Source organism: Chelon labrosus (assembly GCF_963514085.1).
Source record: "Chelon labrosus genome assembly, chromosome: 16".
NCBI lineage: Eukaryota > Metazoa > Chordata > Actinopteri > Mugiliformes > Mugilidae > Chelon > Chelon labrosus.
This window is the reverse complement of record NC_140349.1, coordinates 13,214,763-13,224,647: the sequence shown is the minus strand read 5'-3', so window position 1 is coordinate 13,224,647 and position 9,885 is coordinate 13,214,763. Positions and strand designations below refer to the sequence as shown.

General features: G+C 42.4%; 3 protein-coding genes across 5 annotated transcripts in view; all 3 read right to left on the bottom strand.

Annotated features, from left to right (window-relative positions):
• Nucleotides 1-1,989: 1,989 nt before the first annotated feature.
• stmnd1 (stathmin domain containing 1) lies at nucleotides 1,990-4,995 on the bottom strand (the record flags this gene model as incomplete). The annotated part of the gene is made up of 5 exons (XM_084563417.1): nucleotides 1,990-2,515; nucleotides 2,599-2,730; nucleotides 3,044-3,183; nucleotides 3,272-3,455; nucleotides 4,927-4,995. The coding sequence occupies 5 exons, from the start codon at nucleotides 4,993-4,995 to the stop codon at nucleotides 2,054-2,056; spliced, it is 987 nt and encodes a 328-aa protein (XP_084419543.1). The 3' UTR covers nucleotides 1,990-2,053.
• A 1,101-nt stretch (nucleotides 4,996-6,096) lies between these two features.
• Nucleotides 6,097-8,294, bottom strand: LOC311500985 (tektin-2-like; the record flags this gene model as incomplete). The annotated part of the gene is made up of 9 exons (XM_084562624.1): nucleotides 6,097-6,347; nucleotides 6,428-6,507; nucleotides 6,631-6,774; nucleotides 6,853-6,960; nucleotides 7,066-7,315; nucleotides 7,403-7,608; nucleotides 7,700-7,825; nucleotides 8,046-8,196; nucleotides 8,290-8,294. 9 exons carry the CDS (start codon nucleotides 8,292-8,294, stop codon nucleotides 6,155-6,157), a joined length of 1,263 nt encoding a protein of 420 aa, XP_084418750.1. The 3' UTR covers nucleotides 6,097-6,154.
• Nucleotides 8,295-9,363: 1,069 nt separating this feature from the next.
• nup153 (nucleoporin 153) overlaps nucleotides 9,364-9,885 on the bottom strand; it is a 14,657-nt gene continuing 14,135 nt past the window's right edge. For all 3 annotated transcript variants that reach the window (XM_084563575.1, XM_084563573.1, XM_084563574.1), the window contains exon 22: nucleotides 9,364-9,885. This exon is cut by the window's right edge and continues 1,557 nt beyond it. The gene's annotated coding sequence lies outside the window, so the exon portion shown is untranslated.

Sequence of the window (9,885 nt, the reverse complement as noted above, 5' to 3'; positions counted from 1 at the left end):
GTGAATTTTAGGAGATCTTGAGAAAAACAGCCAAACCCAAGCTGATATCTGTGTCATTTTCACTGCATTAAATATTTATTTGTGTCTTTTCTTTGTGAGATAAAACCCAGCTCAGGTTTTGTCCTTTTTGTTGGAAACGTTCCTGCATAGCCTGTTAAACAGCAGGTCAGGGGACAGATGCATCACAGCAGTGAGCAGACAGACAGGTGCAGCTTTCAGACTCCTCTGGAAGGATCTGCCTTTACACTTGTGGGGGGTTGACAGAGTTTTGGCAAAGTTTTTGCTGGCGGCCAGAAGGCGTGCAGTCAGAGTGGCTAGCGCTCAGACCCCGCTGTTCCTCGATCCATATGTTTCCACACACGTTTAGTTTAGTTTTTTTTATTGTTTCTTCAGTAGAAAGTCATCAGGTCATGGGTCCCATTGTCTCCACTGTCTTGAGCGCATGTAGCAGGTTTGTATTCGTGTCTGACTCAAATTTATATCTTGGAAAAAACTCTTGGAAAAGGAAACATTTCAATATCAGGTGGAATGAGTGAGCTCTTGTGACGAGGAACCATCGAGTGAAACTGTCAGAGAGGATTTTAATCAAGGTTTTCTGGACATTAATGATTAAAACGACTTGTGAAGCCCGGCTGCTGGATCTCTGGATCGCCTTCTGAACAGCCAGGATGAGTAATTCACCTCCAGTAACGTGAGAGGGAACTCGGCTGTTAATCATTCATGACGGCTCGTTTCTGTGAGCACACACGATTCGGGCCTACATATAGGCTATCTGTCCTCCCTTCATGTAACACAGTGAGTTGACACATTTGCAGTGCTACGGTTAAGGTTAGTAATGTGGAACTGGTGCCAGTAAAGTCAGATACACTGAAGAACGAGACTAATATAGATTAATAGAACAAATTACCCCCAAAAAATTATTTTGTTTTTGTCTATAAGTTAAGTTAGGCTGATTCGTTCGCCAATACAATTTCTAATAAACGTATGACAAAGGCCCACATCCATCTGAATGTGAACTGCTGCCACACAGCTCCACATCCCACCAACACGCAACCCGATAAAGAGTCGTCTCCGTTCACTCAATGTTTTATTAATGCGGCCACGCGCCCTTTAAAGTCGGAGCGAAAATAGGGGACCAATATCGAGTTTCTCGGCCCCAACAATGGGGACCCGGTCGGGTTGCGTGTTCCTATTGTCCCTGTCCGTGTGCAGCATGCTGACAAGCCTGAATCCTCTGAAACAATATGGCGGCTCCCATTGAAAGCTCCGTTTAATCTTTCTTTTCCAATAATCTTCTTGCGGGGCGCTCGAAAATGTTTTTCGCGATGACATCTCTTGTCGGGAGAGAAGCGGCAGAGCGGGAGTGCGTGTCACGCTTGTGGCGCACCTGTCGGGCACAGTAAAGCTAAAGGTCAAAGGTCAGTGAAACAGCTGAATACCCACAGCCCAGTCACACCAAGGTCACAACCACAACCCCGCTCTGAAAAAAACACACATTTAAAAGTATTCAGGCTAATGATGTTTTTCTTGAAAACTTTACATTTTTAGATTCTGATAAATGATAAATAGTTGAATTCACTCACCGCTCCATCACACAAACTACACTTAGAGCATAAAGGAACTTTATTGATTTATAAGAATATCATTTCAAACAAGGCACTTCCCCACATGTTGCCAAAGCCCCTCCTTATAACTTATCATACAGATGAGGTGACCTGACTTCAGTGAGCGGTGACACACAGCTGTAACTCACTGAAACACTGCCATCTAATGTCCAACAGAACAACTGCACACTCACGGCTCAGAACTGCAGGCGACGGAAGCCGTTCTCAGAGTAAAACACAAAGTCTCATTCAAATCAATTTGATCTATTGGCAAGAACATGGAAACATATTTATCAACGCATTCACTGAGGTAAATTACTTTACATTTAAAAGAAAACCTTTACTGACACTTTTCCTGAAAACAAACAATTCATTTTCAGGTTAATTTAAACTGTACGTCCAATCATGGCTACTCCCAGTGCTGATTAATGGCTCATTTATGTCATCGCTTAAAATATCTCTCCTTTGTCCTCTGCATGCTGAAAACTAGAATCACTCTCCAGCTCCTCTGAGCCCATGAGGAGCTCTCCCTCCTTGATCTCCTCCACTTGTGTCAGCTCCTCCTCTTCCTTTCCCTCCTCACTCCCTACCTCTGCGCCTTCCCCTCTATTATCTCCACTCTCCCCTCCCTCCGTTCTCCCCTCTCTCTTGTCCTCTCCCCCCATTTCTTCCCCGAACCCCCTGCTGTCGCCTCCAGCCTCCCTCACCCTCTCTCTCCCGTCAGCAGCTTCGCCAGTGAGCTGACTGTGAAGGGGCGTAGCCGGAGTCGGGTCGGGGCTGAGGGGTATTTGCAGCGGCTCCACGAGGGTGAGGGACGGGTCCGTATCCTCCTCAGTGCTGGAGGTGGGAGCGGGCCCACGAACACGCGCAGACTTGGATCTTAAACGCGTCTTGAGCTCGTCTTCCTTTGACTGACGGAGGGTTGAGAGGAACAGATTAGTGTTTGGGAGGGAACAATAAAAAGCTACGACAGAGCACAGGTGAACATACACACCTTGCGCCTCTCTTCAGCCAGTCGTATCTTCTCCTCAATCTCCTCTTTGCTGTACAGGCTTTCGGCTTTTTTGGCCTTCAGGGACTCCAGTCTGGCGGGAGGCCTTCGCTTGACACCTTCCCCGTCATCCAGCTGGTACAAGCACACAAGCACACACACACCATACCGCTTTAAGACGAATAAATGTCTTAAATAACAAAGACTTCATCACTAAACCATAGAATAGTCCTGATTACAGGTCATTGCTGTTTAATGACCACCAAGTTATCACAAGACAGGGATGTCAGGATGTTTTTGTTCATCATTCAGAATGAGAGAAAAATATTAAAATCTAAAATGTATTTAGCTCGATATCACCGTATTGATATTGCGATATGAAAGTGAAATCCCGCTTGCAGAATGCTAATAATAGTTGGCTTGCTTCTCAGTGACCCTACAAACCCACCATGATGCTGTAGGCTTCTCCAGCCCCGCTGCTCTTCTCTCTGCTCTGTCCAACTGGGATAATGCCCTCGTTCAGCAGCTCCTCCAGGATTTGGCTGCTTTGTTGTCTATTGTGTGCCGCGCCATCTCCCCGCAGCGAGCCTGGAGCATAGCAGATGAAATAAAAACACTTCAAGACGTGGGCTCTCTGGGTTTTCTCCACAGCGTGACTTGGGTCCGTTTTACTCACCGTCTTGTGTGATTTTGTTCCCCTCACCTTGTCTGACAGTCTCAGACGTTAGAGGAGGGAGTTGTCTGGGCACTGCTCCAGGTAGCGCGGCGATCCCTCTGTTCTCCATCACCACCCCGCTGTCTGCGGTGCCCTTCGACACGGCCGAGTCTCCGCGGCCGCCGAGTTTACTTCCTGTCTCATCCTGGCAGCGCAGAGAGACAAAAAAGGAACGCAGGAGAGGACATTATTACACCCTGACACCGCTCTGCAGGGTGGTATGATGTTGTCATGGAGGCATCTGTGTGTTGACATATTGTCATGAGCACAGTAGCTCAGAAACAGATATGATACACTACAAATTATTATAGAGTATTTCCCACCTGATCGGGAATCTCGACTGTATTCAGCGGTGGAAAATAAATCAGTAACTATCAGATGCTTGAATATTTTCTCCTACTAATATGATTTATACTTCTTCTAATCTGACTGCTGCTACTTTGAAGATAAGATTTACGGACCAAAAATGTTTCTGGACAAATTTTATCATCTTTCATCTTCTAATATGATTAATTGGCACAGATTAAACTAACCAAACAGCATATAAAGCAACTAAAATGAGCTCACTGTTGACCAGCAACCACATTAAAGTGCATCCTTTTCAATTAGGGAGCAAACTTAGAAGACGATCTGTGTGTAAAATATGAATTCACTGGTGGATTTTAGCAAATTTACCCATTTTTAAAGAAATTATGTACATGCTTTGAGGGATTTAAATTCACAAATATCATGCTAATAATGGCGGCCTTTTGAAACTGTACATTGAGGTATGTTTTCATTATTTTTTTATAACTTTTTAGAGGGTTTTACGACTTGCATGTGCATTTAAACTGTTACGAACTCCTTAAAAAGATATTTTTCTTAGGACCTGAATAACTGGAGCAATAAGGTAACAAGGACACACTTCTACAGTGTTTGCATTATGGTCATCTTTATTCATCCTGCTGAAAACCTGCAAGTATAGCCAGTTTTTATACTGCGAGTATAGACACATTTTGCTGCATAACCTTAAAATAACTTGACAATAACTATTATGATAGATTATATTTAGATAGAAGAACCTTACTTTAACTTTTTTTTTACAAGTAAAACACCTTTTATATGTTATATAAGGAGTTCATGAGTCAAAAGTGTTAATATTCAAGACTGATTTTAGGGAGGAAATAAAAATGGCTCCATAATGTTTGAGGCCTTCTTCCCTGTGTTACTCTAATGATTGTGTGTTGAACAATAAACGGATTAAAAGAGGTTTTTATTAACAGCTATTCACATCATACAACTATACACCAAGTCTCAATTATCAATTTTAACATACACAACTATCAATAAGTATGATTTAAAATGGCTGTACGGTTTGTCAGACTAAAAACATTATTAGGATTTGAGGGAGCAGGGGTCAAGTCTTGTCAACTGCTCCTACAGCGTTAAATCACTTCCCAGATTTTGGTGTCAACATCTGTAACAGTGCATCTCCTCGGTATTGTTCAACAACGGGCTCAACGTTACCTGTAGCTAAAAATATTATTATTTTTAGGCACTTTCATGAATCACACCCCGGTTTTGACCTCTGCTTCCCGCTTCCAATCAACTGAAAGCGGCGGTTTGTGGGCGCGTACCTCGTCTCCGTTCCCTTCTTCCGGCGTCAACGGCTGGACCGCCGTGTTGGTGGAGTTTCCGCATCCCATCTTCACATCAAAGCGACGGCGAGAGGTCAGTCCATAAATGTCCGTCGTAAGGTTTACTTACGGCTAGCCGTGCGTGTCTTGTCCGTGTGTTCCAGGTGAAGTGTTTAGTCGCATTCCTCCACTCGGACACCGCCGCTCGTCTCCAAGGACCGTTGCTAGGGACCGTTGCTACAATAAATCTGACCCGGTTAAAGAGGTGGCCGCCCCGGAACAAGGTCAGGACATAACACAACGGCTCTGATAATACGAAGAAACGGCAGGTAAAGTGAAATAAAATAAAATTAATTAACGAATTACATTATTATTGTTACTATTATTATTATTATTATTATTATTATTATTATTATTATTAGAACAACAACAAAAAGGTAAGATAATATAAGATTTATATTAGTTTTATTATATTATTTTACATTATTTATATAAGTATCATCGCCCCAATTTATTTATTTATTTACTTTTTATTTTATGTTTTTTTTTGCATAATTTTTTATTATTATTATCAGAAGAACAAGAACATAAAATAAAATAATCCTTTAATTACCCCTTGTGAAATAGTTTCTAGAAGCATCTCCCATTTTATTTATTTATTTATTTATTTAATTAATTTCTTCTTATTATTTTGTGTTTATTTTTTGCATTATTTTGGTTTCTGTGCCCGATATCTCACGTGACATTTATTTTTTTATTTTTAGCAGAATTACTACAAGCGTAGGAGCTAATGTCTTTTTCTAGAGGCCCCTGCTGCAGATTAATCCAGACATGAACCAGCCTGTGAAGTATCCACTAGGTGTATATTTTACATTATCAACTCCCTTTACCAAAGCCCCCATTTGTACAAGGGAAACTAATGAGGACATGTGCTGAGAATATATAAACTGCACATTAAAAATAAGAACCTTAGCAAATGCTAATCAGCCTACTGTTATAATTACTTAGTTCAAAATCTAATTCAGTTTAGTCTGGTTTTGTTTCAGTGTTGTTTCAAGTACACTATTGCATATACAATATTGTAGTTATTTAGAGACAAACCATTTATTCCCCATCAGAAAACAAAGAGATACTGATTCAGACAAATATTAAAGTTTGCCATGAGGTATTTTATTAATGCATCACCACATGGAAAAGGCCACAGGTGGCAGCAGAGCGCTAACACATTCTACTGTAAGTAGGCGTGAGGGCTGGAGCAGCCCGTGGTCGTGCACAGCCTGGGCTTGTTGAAGGTGTTGAGGGGGGGCAGGAAACTCTGGTGCACCTTCTGGCACTCCTGCTCCACCTCCAGGGCTCGAGCATTTTTGGCCAGTTTGTCCTCCAGGATCATGAGGCGCCTGTGTGTGAGCTCCAGGTCATGCCTAGAAATGATTTGAACACAGAAATGATTTGCATTTAATGCAAGGCGAGGATCCCATCAAGAGAGGTGAGACAGACTTACTGCAAGCATTTCAGTGTTGACTGAAGTCCAGCTGCAATTTTTCCCAGGTCTTCTTTCTCCAGCGTGAGGCTGATGTACGGCTGGAGGAAGAGAACAGAAAGGATGTGAAGGATGAAATGTTTCTACTGAACTAACAACTTAACACGAGGACACTTAAAGATTTCTACAGTTTTGACTGCAACCATGTTTAGTGCACCACATACTTGGTCCAGGCACAGCTCATATCTGGGTCTCTGGTTGAGGGTGTCCAGACGGAATGTGGCCTGATGCATCTTGTAATCGCAGTTCCTGATCTGACCTGCCACTCTCTGTTTGTCCTTAGTCAGATCAGAAATCTCATCCATGACCTGGAAGTCACAGACTGATGAGTGAATGTCAGAGGAAAAACATTCTTAGGATATGGTGTGAGAATCCAGTAGACCGACCCGCTGCCTCTCCCAGACGAGTGTATTCTGGACCGTGGCCAGCTTATTGATCTTCTTCCTCATGGAGTCGTCTGTTCTGCAGCGTTGGCGCTCTTTGGCATTTTTTAGCTGTCAAACATATTAGAAAGAGCATGAGAGAATGGTGTGCTCTCTTTAACCAAATCTTTCTTTCAAGTGGACCTTAGACTTTAAATGTGCTCAGTGTTGTCTTACGTTGGTCAGGGTGAAACGCAGGTTTGATCTGAAGGCCGAAGAGTCCTTGAGTAGGTTTTCAGCCGCCTGCCTCAGGTCCTTGCAGTTAGACAGCCACTTGTCATGGCTCACATAGCTGGGCTTGTATTGACCAGGAGGCAGCCAGGAGCTCGGGGTGCTGACCGGGGTGATGCATTTAGTGGTGAGCTTGATTGCTTCACCCTTGTCATGAAAATCTGTCAGCAGCTGAGTGCGGGTGTTCTTCAGAGAGCTGGAGGAGAGTCAGGAAACAAGGAATTCATATCATGCAACACACTGAAAGAAATAACTCAGACATGGTCTTGATTCTGTGTCGGACCTCAGTTTGTCGAGCAGGACGCAGATGTGCCTCTGCAGCTGTTGTCTCATCTCACTGGTCAGCTGCTCTTCTCTCTTCAGCTCAGTGAAGACGCGGTCCTGTCTCGTGAGCACTGAACTCAGACTGTTGCTGATCGCCACACAGTTGCTCACGTGCTGACCGTACAGCTGCATCTCCTGGAGACTGCGCTCAGAAACATCTTTCACCTGAACAGAGTGACAGAAATGTTGAAGACCGACCTCTTCAATAAAAGAGGAAATCATCGTGAGAGGGTTTCGACGTCCAGTTTGCATGTACCTGCTCCAGGGCTGTGACTTCTCGGTCTATCCTGCTGATACTCTCAGAAATGAGGGCCTGCCATCGGCTGACCTCCATATGCCGAGAGGTGAGCTCACTCATGAAGCTGCGATTCGCATAAGGGATCTAAATTAAAAAAAAAATAAAAAAACAGCTGACGCAATTAGAAATCTCAAATAATAAACACAAATGCAGTTCATGCCATATTCCTGTCATATACGGATGATGCTGCTCACAATAAAAAAAAACAGAATCACCATCTTTGAGCAAACAGAAGATGGCAGAGTCAAATTTTTTATTTGAAAGTCACTAAAACATGGTGTTACGATCAGCAGATGCTCATTACCTGAGAAAAATCTGAGCAGCATAGTTCAGCGTCCAGCCTCAGCACTTCGTTTCTCTGAAGCTGTGGCCTGCTGGTCAACTGGGTTTTACCTCTGGACAGGACAGGCAGAGTGAATCTGCTCAGCTGGTCCTCTTTTGATGCGCAGCGCTTCCTAACAGTGCGACAAAACATTCATGATTCACTCACAGTTCACTTCTTAAAGAAAACAAGCCTGTATTTTAAAAAAACAAAGACATATACGTACCACATTTTTGTAGTATCAGAAGACTCACGTCACGGAAAGAAGCATCAAGTCAACTAGGACTCTTAGTTCGACCTGCAGAAGAAAAATAAGTTTTGTCTCCAAGAGTGACACACACACCAGCAGCTGGAATTCATAAAATAACAAGTAGCTCGTTAGCAACAACATGGAACCCTCACGTTCTCTATGGATACACCACCGTTTGAATATAATTAAATTACTTTATATTTAACATTATTATTATTATTATTATTGACTTCTACAGAGATGCAGTTATTATTGCCATATATCTACATGTAAAATCACGATCCATATTTACACCGATCAGGCATAACATTATGACCACCTTCCTAATATTGTGTACGTCTCCCTTGTGCCTCCAAAACAGTTGTGACTCATCAGAGTTATGTGGTGGGGCTGCCTGGTCTGGTCTGGTCTGGTCTAGGCGGGTGGTACATGTCAAAAACAATAATAAAGATTAATAAGTTGTAGATCACGAGAGTCATTCGTTATGGGCTTTCTAAATGTGTACTTGGACAGTGTGGACAGTGTACATTTCATGAGCAGTGTCTCTTAGTGAAAACTTGTAAAATACACTGATCAGGCATATTGTGTAGGTCTCCCTTGTGCCTTCTAAACAGTTCTGATTCATCAGAGAATGGACATGGGCCTTCTGAGGGTGTCCTGTGGTGTCTGGCAACAGAATGTTGTTAGTGGGGGCCTTTGGGTCCTACGGGTTGAGGGGAGGGGCCTCTGTTGATCATCCCACAGATACTTGATCAGTTTGGGATCTAGTGAATTTAGAGGCCAGGTCAACACCTTGTGCTGTTTTTCATGTTTTTTTTTTTTTTTAGTTGATCCTAAACGGTCTTTGTGTGTGTGTCTGTGTCAGTCTACATCCTGCTGGGGATGGCTGCTGCCATCAAGGAGTGTCATTGCTATGAGGTGGGGGTGCCTGGTCTGGTCTAGGTGGGTGGTACGCGTCTAAGTAACATCCACATGAATGCCAGGTCCAAAAGTTTCCCAGCAGAACTTTGTATTGTAACAAGATGTTTATTTATTTCTCCCGTCAGTGGTTTTAATGTTGTGGCTGATGAGTGTAAATTCACAATCCATGATTATGCTTTTATGTGCTGCAGATATCGACTACAAAGCAATCTAGAGGCACCAAAATAAACTTATAGTTTCTCAACAGTTTTTTTCAGCCTGTGGCAGCAGTATTTACATTTATTAAACACATTTAAAATACTTTAATGTCAATTCTCCAACAAACACCAACAATGCTAGTTGTCGTATCTAAATCTCTCTAAAAACGTTGAAATGAAACCAAATATTCAGCCATGGTTTATGTAGAAGTGTTTTAGAAATGTGTCAAGTTTATCCAAGTTTTTGGGAGGCCTCATAACCACTGAAGACTTTTCAACGTTTTGCCATCAAACAATATGCGTCAATATAAAATGGAAAATGTGGAGTCTTTCTGAAAAAAACAACAGCAGTGTTTTTTATTTTTTCTAATTTTATTGATGGTAATTACCCATGGTTTTAATTTTATCACTCATTCAGTAATAATCATGGCTTTAAAATTAAACTGAACTTCCT